General features: G+C 33.6%; 1 protein-coding gene across 6 annotated transcripts in view; it reads left to right on the top strand.

The window, feature by feature from the left end:
* KDM4C (lysine demethylase 4C) overlaps positions 1-14,073 on the top strand; it is a 251,603-nt gene that overhangs the window by 24,655 nt on the left and 212,875 nt on the right. For 5 of the 6 annotated variants that reach the window (XM_071425053.1, XM_071425054.1, XM_071425055.1 and 2 more), the window contains one exon: positions 5,963-6,156. In XM_071425053.1, coding sequence (XP_071281154.1) covers positions 5,963-6,156 — 194 coding nt within the window. Of the gene's footprint in view, positions 1-4,932; positions 5,106-5,962; positions 6,157-14,073 lie in introns of those variants that run through there. The other variant, XM_071425058.1, reaches the window with a different exon arrangement.

Here is a 14,073-nt window from a genome sequence, read left to right as displayed (position 1 = left end):
CTTAAGGTAAATATCTGGCAGAATTCCAGGTAAAATCTACTAGGAACCTAAGGAAAATGTGACACATACGTGTATGTGGGCCATCAAAACTAGTGAGAAATACTGCTGTGCTCTGTAAATCAGTTTAACAGTTTACCGATTACATTTTCTTTTCCACTTAGTGACAATCAGTTTTTTATTGAGACGTATCTGAAGCATGATGGAACCTTGATTTTACTATTTAGATAATTTAAGAAATATTACTGTAGTTTGTGAAAACCAGCACCTTGTTGGCATTGTGCCAGAGAAATGATAGCTTTTGTAGTATTTGCTTTTTTAGACCACAGGATAAGTTCTGAGGGATTTGGAAGATGGGGCAAAATTTTCTAAAGGCTGTGTTACATGAAACAGAAAAAGACCCCACCAAAAAAGCCAAAAAAATCCCCCAAAAACCCAAATCCAAGTGAAAACAATGAAATAAAGAAACAAAGCTGTAAGTACATGCTTTGGAGTTTTAACAGCTGCCATCAATGGTTCCGTTTTATCCTTGTAGTATTGGATTATTCCAGAATCTGTTTAAAATATCTGAATTATTATTTGATGGCTTTGTACTCAGATTAAGTCTTTACGAATAAGGAAATAATCTGTGAAAACAAGTGTTCTTTGCACTCTATAGAGCTTTATAGAAAATAAATTCTATAATTTCAGAAGGTTGAAGGTTTGCCGCAAATACTATTCTGTTATTTACATTCTAATTGCTGTTACATTTAATAGCAGTATTTTGTAGGAGAGTGTCTGTGTAGGTAACTCTAGAAAAGACATGATCCCTATGTGGACTTATCTAGCTACAGTGGAGGGGTGGAAATCTTGGTTTCAAAAGTAGTTCCAAAGAAAAGTGGCCGATTTGAAGTTTATAATGAGTCATAAAACATGTATGACTTCAGTGCTGACAATGGCATCTGCTGTTCTGCAGAGAAAAACCATGTTTGGAAGAAGCATGTATAAATACTGTTTTGTGTCTCTCTCACCACTCTCCTCAGCTGCTGTCTGAAAGACACACTTTAATTTCATTTTTCTCCTCTTAGTTTTATTTCTCCTAACAGGACAATTCCTAATTCCTACCTTGTCCCATGTATAAGTTGGGGGTATCATACGTATGAGTGCACCCTCAGTCAATTTCCAGAGGATGCCAAATTGGGTGGGATGTCGCTCTCTTGGAGGGCAGGAAGGCTCTGCAGGGGGAGGGATGGATCTGTGGGCTAAGGACATCTGCATGAGGCTCAACAAGGCCCAGTGCTGGGTCCTGCCCTTGGGTCACAGCAAGCCCAGGCAGTGCCACAGGCTGGGGCAGAGTGGCTGCAAAGCTGCCACAGGAAAAGGCCCTGGGGGTGCTGGTGACAGCAGCTGAACAGGAGCCAGCAGTGCCCAGGTGGCCAAGAAGGCCAATGGCATCCTGGCCTGTGCCAGCAATGGTGTGGTCAGCAGGAGCAGGGCAGGGATTGTCCCCCTGTACTCAGCACTGGTGAGGCCACACCTTGAATGCTATGTCCAGTTCTGGGCCTCAAAATTTGGGAAGGATGTTGAGGTGCTGGAGCATGTCCAGAGAAGGGCCATGGAGCTGGTGAAAGGTCTGGAGTTAAAGTCCTATAAGGAGCAGCTGAGGGAGCTGGGGTTCTTTAGCGTAGAGGAAAGGAGGCTGGGGGAGGGAGGGACCTTATCACTGTCTACAACTGCTTGAAAGAAGGTTGTAGCCAGATGGGGGTTGGCCTTTTCTCCTAGGTAGCAAGCAGCATGATTAAACTGCCTCAAGTTGTGTCAATGGGGAGATGTACTTTGGATTTTAGGGAAAGCTTTTCCATGGAGAGAAAGTAGTACCAGTCACTGGGGCAGGCTTGCCCAGGGAAGTACCTTTGTCACCATCCCTGAGCATATTTAAAAGACGTGTAGGTATGGCGCTTGGGAACATGGTTTAGCCTTGGCAGAGCCAAGTTAATGGTGCTTTTTGATGATTTAAATGTCTTTTCCAACTTAAATGATTATATTCCTTCTATTTATTATGTTCTTTTCTGTGATCTACTCATCATTGAGATCAATGTGAGCAGTAATTTAGGTTCTAGTGTGATTTCCAAAGAAACTACTTGCCCACCCTTCAAAAGGGGGCTTAAAAAGCAATGACTATATCCTTAGAAATGATGAGAAGTAAAAACAATCTAATGAGGGAGATTGTTTGTATTTCCCAATCTGTGTGTTTATGGTGTAGAGATTTTGTTTGTAGCATTTTTCTTCCTCTTTTTTAATGACTTCCAAGGCACAGTAAAAGCCTGGCAGTAGCTTTATTGTATTCATTGATGTGAGTGAATGGTTATGTGGAGAGAGGAGTGGGTTACCAAGCACAAATTTTTCTCTAATGTTTGTTTTGTTCCTTTTCACTCTGTCTCTTAATTAGGTTTTTTTACACCTCTTTAGTTTGGGGGTTGTTACAATCAGCCATAAGGGCTCTTCAGTCTTAGTTGTGCAACTGAGATCTTGTTCACCAGATTAATATTGAGATGAAGCTGTGAGATAATCAAAGGAAAACACTGAAAAAGGATTGTGTGTAATAATGTATGCATACAGAAATCATGTTCATGATAGTGTTGACTGGTTTAAGTAAAGGGAAAAGACTAACATAACTTTTATAAGTACTTAAAAATTAATAAAACATTGTTGCACTTGAAGCTTTTTTTTATTCTTATTTGCAAAGAGGTTAGACCTTTGAACTGTGAATTTCACTTTCTACCAATGCGCTGAGATAAACATTATTTTCTGTGTTTTTGGGGAAACAGTGGGTCAACTCCTTCCAAAGTGTGCAGGCGTTCAGATGAGAGCTGCTTGTCAAGTGTCCCACTTTTTCTCCACATTGCATTAAAAACAGATGCAAAGGCTGTTAAAATAAAGAGTAATAAAAACTCTTTATAGTAATTTACAGTACGTTTGAATCACCTTCAAAATGAATGAACGTTGGAATAGTAGTCTTCTATATAAATACTATGTACCTTATAGTATTTCTCTAAGGAAGTACAAGGTAAGTGTAATGTGTGTAGCAATGATTGTAATTGGTAAGGTGTTTCAAGCCTGTTTGATATCTTATAGAAGGAAAACTGCTAAAAAGTGAAATTTTTCTAGGTATTTGATTGTGTGGTACAGTTGTCACTGATGACAGGTATTCTTTAAAGAATTTACCATCAGAAATGTGGATAAATTAGAAATAGTATCTTGATATATTCCTTTGAAATTATTATAATATTCTGGTAGTATTGTGATATTTTGAGGAGAATAAATATTTTGTATTTTCATGACATTGAATAGATTACAATGTCTAAATGTATTTTCAAGAAACTACCAGATATATGTCATGGTCAAATAATATATGTACTGCTGTTCTAACAATTGTTATTAAATATAGCATAACCTGCAAAAATATACTTAAAATTTGAGAAGTATGGCTATGTATTGACCTATTAAAATACACTTTACAGCTGGGATCTTTTTAGTGTGCATACTGGTTATACAACTACTGTAAAAATAGAATCAATATTTTGTGTTAAAATCATATAAGCATTTTACTTCATGTTTTTGAATATTAAAAAATTATTTCTGAGGTAAAGTGACATCTTTAATAAAAATTTGTAATAATTACTTATAACAGTCTGGGCATAAATATGAAACTGATTTATTGTTTTAAGTCTAAGGAACATAGGAGGAATTGAAATTAATCAGTGTGATTTTAGTGTTTTGGCCAGTTTAGTGAACATTTCCTTTTGGGCTAAGAGTACTTGTCCAAAATAGTCTTTAGGAAAAAGAAGTAGCTCATCTGTCTTGAGTGTAGAAGTTGTTACTGTTTGTTCGGTATTTGAAGCAAGTTATTTGTTCTAGGATTGATCTCCATGATAGGAATTGCTTTTGTTTGAGGGCAGATCACCAGCAGGTTGCTTGTGACTAGTTGTGATATGATTTGACATAGTGTGCAAGGATGAGATGTATTGTTAAAGAAAAGAAATTCTCTTAGCTATTACTTAATTCTTAGTAGAAGAGTAAGATTTCAAGGTGTTAGGGTTACTAGAAACTTACATGGGTGAAATGTTGTGATGGGATGAATAATGGGTAAAAAAGCCCATGGAATACTGTTAAATAGAAAGATAACACATCTTCTGTCTGAAGAAACTTTCAAGTGAAAATTGCTACAGTACTTACTCTGTTTGGCCACTGTCAGAGTAGCTACCTAGGTTAACAGTTGATTTTTCCAAGTATTTCTTGTTTTCTTCTAATCCACTATATGTATCTGTGGTTAAATTATTGCTCTTTGCTGTATTAATTTGTTCCCCCCAAATGAACTGCAAAATTGTAAACAGAGTGAAATTTCCTCTGATTTAAAAAAATAAATTTTAAAATTAATTTGAGGACTTATTAAAAATTATTACTTCAATTTTTTTATTTTACAGCTGTTTTAACTTGCTGCTGCGAGTTTTTATATTTGAAAGGTGCAGATTTTACAAGTGTCTACTCTTTTGAATTCAGATTGGTGTTTTTTCTTTTATTAGGATATAAATTTTTTTTTTTTACTTTTTAAATTTCAAGTGCCTTTTTGTTTCACAAATGCATCAAGCCCAAGGCTTCCATTTTAAAAGAAGAAAAAATACTGTTTGAAATTAAATAATTCTATAAACATTGTCCTCATTTTTAAAATTCCAAGTAACCTAGTATTTCTCAATAAATGAAATAGCCAAAGCAGGCGGTTAGAAGTGCTTATTCAGTGAGAAGTCAAAAATTCATACAGAGTTTACCTTCTTGTCTGTCAATTCTAGCTGCTTCATAAATAACATGCTTGACATAAAAATCTCAGAAACCAGATCAAAACTGAGAATATTAAATTTTCCTGACTTCTTGCTTTAACCTGTATTGTTACTATTCCAGCTGTCTAGTTATTAAATATCATCATCTTAATCAGCTGCATCAGGACTGCAGTCTGCCATCGATTCGTACCCCAGTAAGATTACCAGAACTGTAGATGCAGTGACTGAGCAGAGCAGCTCATGCTTAAGAGTGTCCTTAGAGGCTGTCTTCCCAATAAAACTTGTCTGAATTGAGTTTTTAATAGTTTTGATTATATTTCTTGGTTTTCTGAGTGCTTGAGCACCAGCTAATGTCTTCCCTGGAGGTGCTAATAATTGCTCTTATAATGAAGTCTAATTTTTTCTCTTCAATTTTGTAGCTTTGATCTTCCTTATACTGTCTCTTACATGCTGTATTACCTGAAATTAGAATTGCAGTTTGCAGTTGAATCTGAAGTGCAACAAAAGCTACATGTATTGCTTTATTAATGACTTTTAATACATGAATTTTATGGGGAATAACATAGGAAAACAGCTTAAATCCCCTGAAATCAATAGATTTCTTCTGTTGTATATTTCTTATGCAGTACATCATTATGATTAGAAATACATCTGAAGTAAAGTGATCATTTTGGTTTTTATACTTTCCAGAGAAATGGTAAATTTATGCATGTAAAATTATTTTTTAAATGATTTTTTCATACTATCTGGTATTACTTTGTAAGTAACAAAAAAGCATAGATAGGTCCTGTAAAACTTAATGACTTCCAGCTATCAACTCATTGAAGGTTTTGTCTGCAGCTATTACTTCTATTTTTTATGTACCTTTTTGTATGTAGTATGGTGTTTCAATCCATGTTAGATTTGATTTAAAATTGTGAACCAGATAGGGACTTTTTTTATTCTCTCTCTGCTCTGAACATCTCAGACTCATAACCTGATCTAATACTGATTAAGGCCAAGAGAATTTTTCAAGTAATTTCAGCTGTCTTGTAAAATGCTTACAATCTTTTGAAAGGCTACGTCAAGTGTATATCTTTTGACTGGGACTGTTATATAAAATTGCATTGCTTTATAAGTTTAGTAATATTTTTATTATGTATCTTTTTCAGGGTATTGAGGAATGGAATATTGCCCATCTTAATACAATATTGGATGTTGTAGGAGAAGAGTGTGGAATTTCTATTGAGGGTGTAAATACACCATATCTTTATTTTGGCATGTGGAAAACAACATTTGCATGGCACACTGAAGACATGGATCTCTACAGTATTAATTATCTCCATTTCGGGGAGCCAAAGTCATGGCAAGTTTTTGTCTTTTTTTTTTTTTTTTTTAAGATGACTTCTGTTTATTTCAGCTGACTAAACCAAACAGATGGGTTATGATTGATTCACAGTGGCAAGCTTTACTAAAAAGCTAAGATAGTAATTCAGTGAGGGGTTTTTTAAACTCATAATGCTGTGAAATCACACTGATATATTCTTTTATTTTAAAGGGAAAAACAGATGAGTACATAAGACTTAATTGAGTTCAACAGAAAAATATTTGAAAGATACAATATGAGAAGTTTAATATTTTGGGAACCCCAAGTGTATTTGAGGAACTTCTGAAAGAGCTCTTTAAAATCAGTTTTTGCTTCTGTTGCCTTTTGGGGCTACCTACCATATTTTGTATTTAACATGTATTTAATTGCTGTTTTGAATCAGAGTCATATTCTGTACAGTTAACTCAGCTGGACCAGTAGGAGATAAGATTCAGAGCTAAAGGTACTTCCTGTATGTGAAACTTCTACTGTCCTTTCTCTGTAATCTTAGATATTTGGTTGAACAGCTTTAACAGGCAGTTTGGTTTAATACACTGTGATATACATGCATCCCAAGTATATAAGACAAATAAATTCCTTTTGTTCGTAAAATCTTTTTTTGTTTTTTAGAATACCTGTGAAGAGAGTGTAGAATGATTAGAAAGATATGCAAAAGATAAGTTATGCATAGTTCAATTCTTGGAATTTCTAGTCATCTGAACATGGACAGAAAATATATAGCTTGTAATTCCATAAAACATCACTGTTTTTTTTTTTTAATACCCATACAAAATTCAAATACCTATAATGTATTTATTCTGTGAGTGTGGTAAATTGGTCAGATGCTCACTCTTAGATCATTGCCTTATGTTTACCTGCTTTGCTTATGTAATGGATCTCTTGAGTTAAGGCAGAGACAGGGAATACCACCTATTGTGCAGTAAAACTGGTCAATGTCTGAAATGGATAAATTTTATACTTAGGTATGTGAGGTTGCTTCTTTGAATTAAACATACAGAAAGTCTTGTTAACCATATCATCAATATCTTTAAAAAAATGGATGTAAAGATAGGCAATTCCAGAATGTTCCAAGATGATAAGACAATTGTAAATAATATGATGATTCCATAAAGTTGTGTTCTGCTTCTTAGGAATTTAAAAAGTGCTGTTTGAAGAAAAACTCACTGCATATTGTGAAATTCCAATCAGTAGAGAACTTAAACTCTCAATTCCTTAGATACAATGGGAAAAAGTTAGGAAAGCTTCTTTAATTATTTTTGAAGGAAGTATGAGTCGGTAACAGGATAAATGCTTTTCTAGTTTACCAATACTTTTTATGCTTGTAATGAACAAAATCATTAAACACCGTCTCTTCATATTTTGAAGAAATAGTGGTGGATACAAATTCATTTTCTGTACCACATTGGCCCATATTTTTAAGAAATGCAGCATTATAAAAAAGTTGAACAAAAACCAGCTAAAGATTTATTTACACATGTTACATATGTCTCTGTTACTGGAGGAATGCTGTAATAATTCATGCAAAGTTCATTTATCAGTAAAATGTGTTGTGTTAATGTGATATTAGTATAGTATTTTTTTCAAGAAAGTGGGGTAGGAGCTGAATCTTATGATACTTATGGAAGATATTTTCTGCTCTTTAATTGAACTGATTTGATGATCCTTAGTGGAGCAATATAACTTGACATACATAGTAGTAATACATATTTTTTGATTTTACTGGTTGTACATGTGGTTCTTCAAGACAGATGCACTGGTCTTTCAGAGAGCTAACATGCAATGTATTTTCTCTGAATTGTGAAAGAACTGCCATTTCCATCTGAGAGTCACAATTAGAACTTGTGGCTAGCAGCTGAGTCTATCTGCTGTAGCAGTCTTTATAGAATTTGAAGCTTTCTGCAGTGTTTAGGCATAGGCTAACTTGCATCGCATCTTATCATTCACACTTTTACTTCAAGTGTTACAGAGAGAAGGCTGTAGTTCTATGTTATGTATACCAATTCCTTCATTGACTGCCTCATATGAAACATGGGAGGAAGTTGTGTCTGATAACTTACAAAATAAGGATTACAGCTGTTTAGATGTTTATGTATATATTTATGTAGCACATAATATCTGTAACATAATACATACATTAATTTTATAGATTTTTCTTAACTTGCTAGAGAAGAAATATCTTAAAAGAGAAGAAGGAACCTAAAAGCCCTGAAATAGAATAATACAAGGTCAGAATAGATTTGAGTATGGCAGGGAAATATTTACTGGAAAGAGATTTAAATTTACTTGCTATTAGGCAAGAATTTTTACTGCAGTTTTCTCTTTGCATTCTGAGGGGAAAGGTACCTTGAAAATGCTACCTCATTTTATATCTCAGTTTCTCAGAAAAAGTTATTATTAGAAAAAGTTCTATTATTAGCAAGACAAACCATTGGTGTGATTGGTAGTGTGACTTATTAATTCAGTTATCTCTTGATATTGGTGTTTTTTGTAATGGGATTTATAAACCTCTTACTAATACTAAAAATTCCTTCACTCTGGCATTTGTTGTTAAATTTTTTTTCTATTGTAATTATTGTTTCAGGAGTATAGGTCTTAAGATAATTTATTTTTGTTTTGTGTAATACTTCTAAGAATTTTGTCATGTTAAGTTATTAAAGTGCTCTTGAAAATTAATGCTTAGCAGAGATCAGATTTTTGTTACTAGAAGAAATATTATACTATTAATATATGTACTATATCCTTGGGTAAAATATGGATAATGCTTCAATTTACATTATAAGTTTATAAATAAAAAATCTGAGCAATACATTCCCATTTTTTGAAAATAATTCTGGGTTTATTAAGTATCTGAAAGCAAGGCTTACTCTTTGTTCTGGTTTCCTGACTTGTGAAAAACAGTCTGTTGAATTTTTTTTAAGTGTTGAGATTATATAAATCTTCTTGAAGAAGAATAATAATGAATATAAGGAAGATTTTCTTAATCAGGCAGAAGGTAATTATTTTCATGGCACTGTGGGTATTTAAAATATAATAATAATTGGACAGTTTTTTCCTATTTTATTTTAAAGAAGAAAATATGTATAGAGAATAAATTGTTTTACTTTAGAAACTAATATTTTAAAGTATTGTACTCAGTTCGTTCACCTTTTATGTCTGATGGTGAAGGCCTGAATTCTCTTCTGCACGAAGAACTAGGTTTTTACTTTCCCTTGTGAGGGGCACAGTTAAAACTTGCAGTGTGATACAAACAATAATTTACGTATCAATTTGTATGTTTTCTGTGACATTCCATCTGGTTTTTGCTTCCTAGCTTTTCTGAAGACTAAAAATGACAAGAGACAATACATTATGTTAAAAAAACTCTCCTGTTTGGTAATGTCTTTCATAAATCACAAAATGCCTTGCAGGGTTGGTCAGTCATAAAGTAAATAGGAATAAATGCTACAGAAAGATGAGATAGTTCCATCTTTGTGACTATATCAAGAAAAAGAGACCAGATTGTTAAAGAGAGAATGCTTAGACAGCCAAATTTAGATGGATTAGAAGAGTGAGACTCAACCTGACAGTTTATTTAGGTTGTAAGAGGAAATAAATCTATTGTGACAGTCAAACTAAATCAGGGATTTAGGTTCAGGAGCTCTATTTGTGATTTCAGTGGATATAGGAGGGGAAGGAATCTGATCTCTAGGTTGCATAAAATTTATACTTTTAGCAACCTTATAGTTACCTCTTGATTGCTGTGACTAGAATATTTTTTTATGGATTTGCCAGTATAGAATGTGTATCAATACCTTTTCATCCTGCTTAATGAGATGGAAAAATCAGGAAGGATACAGAGTTACACAGCAGGGGTTGTGGATGTCTTTGAAACATTTTGTGTGAAGGCTTTCAGATTTTGAATCGCAATAGCAGGGGAAATAGTAATGGGGTTATGAGTATGATGGGATAAAAATGGATGGCATTCTGATACTAGTTTTAGACAAAATTATAGACAAAAAAGGGGAAGAAGGAAAAGCATACTCAGACTGATGCTAACATTGTATGATTTAAGAAGAAATATGGTGATAAGGTAAATGGATTTAGAAAGGCTCAGCTAGGTCCTTACAGGGCCTTCTGAGGAAGGATTAATAGAACTTTCAGTGTGATCAGCAGCTGACAAAAAGTAGTCAAAATCTGGCCAGGTGATGCAAAGTTCAGCATAAGTGGGAAAGTCTTTGTACCTTTGCAGGAGTTGTGCATCCCACTGATGGTATGGACATGTTTCCTAGTTATGTTCTATGTCTAGAAAACAAAATAAACACAGAAAACTACAGGGAAGTCAAGCCTGTATGGCAGAAATGGGACTAAAGTATAAAGCTTCCATTAGGATTAGTCAGACTTCTTGCTGAAAACTGTTATAAAAATTAGAAATACTGTGAGTCACAGAGATTACTGTAATCAAATAGAGATTCTGGTTGTGAAAAGTTATCTGTAATCAAATAATATAGCGGTTTGTCAGCAGATCCAGATGAACTATCGTGCTTGAAACAGAGCAATCATTTGCTAGTTTCATTGTTCTTCACAAAGTGGAAGAACTTTGGTCAGGGATTAGAAGAAAAGGAGAAGTTTTATTTGTTTATTTGTTTTGTTTTCCCTTGTGGAAGAGGATTTTGTTTCTTAAAATATTTAGATTAAATAGGAGCATTTTTAGGTGGCAACAGACTTTTGCATTTCCCATCTCAAAACAAAAAAAAAGTATTAACTTCCTAAATTAAGTTTATGAAATTTAAATCTGTTCATAATTTAAAAAGTTATGTATCAGGTTTATGTATAATAAAGATGAACCACCTAAATAGATAATAAAGTAAATCAGTAGCTTATAAAAGGGATTCTGAGCTCAATGCCTGGAGTTAGATAGCATTATTTTGATGTACCGTGAATGTTCGCAAGTTGTCTGTTGCCAATTATAAAACCAATTAATATAGTTCATTTTGAAAAAACTGATGATATTTACTTATAACAACATTTTATGGGTTTGCAGCTTTTGAATTTTAAAAATACCAATCTGCAGGAAAAATCATCAGCTGTTTTTACCTTGTCAATCTATAACATGGGACTTGGAGAAGTAGCTTGGTTAAATATTAAGCATAGTTTGATTAAGTATTAAGCATCACACTAAATTTGCTTGAAATTTATGCTATTAACCATTATCTGCATACACCTGACTTTGGAAGAATGGAACTCAAATTGTTTCACATTCTGTTTCTGGTCACTGACATGAGAATGATTGATTGGGTGGATAGAAAAGGCTGCTTGTCTGATAATCATCTTGGTTGGCTAAGCGGTTTTTGCACAGTAAAGCAACAATTTGTTGGTTTTGATGCGACTGAGAAGAAGCATTAATCTTGAAAACATATATATAAAAATTATTTACAAGTTAATGACATAAATTTAAGATTTATTACTTATTTGTAGTTAAACTTGTTGCCAGTACTCTTGATCTGCTGAACTAAGACATATTTCAGAAGATGTTTATAAACAATACTTGGTAAATATGTACTATATTTTTTCTGTCCTTGTAGTATGAGTATCAATGAATGGTGACTCTTTATGCGTTACCAGGTATGCCTTTGTGAACTAATAAAATGAAAATCTACTTAGCTGTCGGCAATAGAAAGAGACAGGGAGGCTGACTTGGTGATCAGAATCTGATTTTATTGTGGGATACAAATGCTTATATACTATTTCAGGGAGACTAGTAATGTGTACTACAATGGTTAGGTTGAAATCACATACACAAAATTATGCATTTAACAACATCTCTTGCTTGCAGAGTTTAATGGGATTTTCTTTTTCCAGTAAACCCGTTTGATTTAATCTTCTTGCAATCCAGGTCTAATTTTCAAAGTTCCAGTTTTCTTTTGCCAAGGCATTGTGTTATCAAACCTCTTATGTTAACCAGGTCCAAAGTTCATAATCTATCTTGTATCCCCTAACATTCCAATACTCAGCATCATCATTTCCCCTTTTGTCTTTTCTTAACTTTTTGTCTGTTTATTTGCTTGTTATCCAAGAAACACTCTTTTTGCCTCTTAGTGATTTACCATTGCATTTGCTTTGGAGGTCGCTGGACTTAACCTTATTATATGAGAAGTCAAGCAAATGTTAATGGCTGTTTAGTAATGTGGCTAAAAGAAAGATGAACAAAAGATTAAGATATTTTTCTATGAGCTTTTAACTGTTCAATTCTCATATAAGCTAGCTGTTGAGATTAAGGATGAATAATTTTTATTTCTCTGACTAGGTCATTTGGATTGAGGAGCTTTTTGTTTAATGCAGAGTAGACCAAGAATCCAGCAAGATTCATGTCTTTCATCATGAAAGGCAGGTGCACATGTGCTAAGCTCAGTTTTCTAATAAATGGTGTTAGGAATCAAGCCTGAACGGTTCTCGAGAGTGACTTTGGGACTCATAATGTGTCATAGTACCAAGGGTTGTCTGTCTCCATTCCTTTGTCCGTGTCTTAGCTGTGAGGAACAAGCAATTTCAGCAGAAAGTAAAGAAGTAAAGGATTGAGTAGCAGATGTTACCGTACAACTCAAGTGAAGACTATGATGAAAATACATTTTCATCATACATTTGCATTTAATGTATTATATTTCTTTGTAATTTTGGATTAGCTAAATAAATAGCTGTAGGTCCAGTTAAGCATGCACTGTCTTTCCAGAAGACTTACGGAGAGCTTAATTGACTTCTGTATTTTTGTAATATTTACATGTTTATATGTACAAATGGAAGCATGTGGATCCATATTATTATTGAATTGTATAATGTGTTCTTTTGAAGGAGCAACATTTTAGGAGGAACATCAGTTCACGTAGAGTCAAAGCAAAGTACAGTATCTAGTTTTGAGGTTTTTTGTTAGACTTAAACACTATCTGTTCATGTTTTGCTTTCTGGAGTTGTGTATTTAAAGACATACAGTACAGTATATTATGTGAATACACAGCATTTTTCTCTGATGGAGTGTGAAGGATGGCAAACATATAGTTTAGATTGCTATGGATACACTGGGCCGTTTGTAATATGGAGTGAAAAACACTTTGGAAGTACAAATGGAGAGAAACAAAGTGCATTTTTGTGAGACAGCAAAATTCTGATTAAAACTGCAAACATTGAGCATAGTAAACTGAAAGTCTGTTTGCTGAATACCATTTGGAATGGGTTGTCAGTGGGCATGTGTTTATCTTACAGAGCACTGACTTATGCACTGGTCTTCCTTCTATGCAGGTATTTCAGTTGTAATAGAGCAAAACTGTAGAATTTTAGTGTGTATGCAAATAACTTGAGGTAGTTGGATGTTTAATGCTTGTTTTTCTGAGTGATTTTTCAAGGCTGATGAATGAAATGTGTTCACAGTGTAGTAAAAGGCTACATTTTTACTTAGTTTAATAATGTACAGCTGAATATACATTTCCTTCTTTTCTGAATCATATTTTTTTAATAGAGAAGACTCAATCCAGTGTTATTGCAACATATAACTGAAACAAAATCCTATTATATCACAAATTAAAGCAGGTAAAGTCAATAATAAATCCTAATTAAAATATTCAGTAAGTCCATGAAGTGCAGTAAATATGTTAATAACAAAGAGAAGCAGAAATAAAACAACTTTTCAGTAGTTTTCTATTTTTTGGCTGCAGTAAACATTAAAAATAATATGTTCCTTGGTTTTTTTTGCTGAATTGTTGCAGACAGCATGTGGAGTTAAAAAAAAAATTAGATTATTGTAAGAACAGTGGGTTTCTAAGATATGTACAATTCTGTAAATTAAAGAAAGTCTATTTCTATAATGTTTTAAAACTCTAATTGTAATGATTCTACATGGGCAAGTTTTATTCCACAGCTTTTGCTGTA

This window comes from Agelaius tricolor, unplaced genomic scaffold, assembly GCF_023055355.1.
Source record: "Agelaius tricolor isolate 1412-34295 unplaced genomic scaffold, bAgeTri1.0.p SCAF_4, whole genome shotgun sequence".
In the NCBI taxonomy this organism is placed as follows: Eukaryota; Metazoa; Chordata; class Aves; order Passeriformes; family Icteridae; genus Agelaius; species Agelaius tricolor.
Note: the sequence above shows the minus strand (reverse complement) of the source record. Positions and strands in the feature narration are given on the sequence as shown.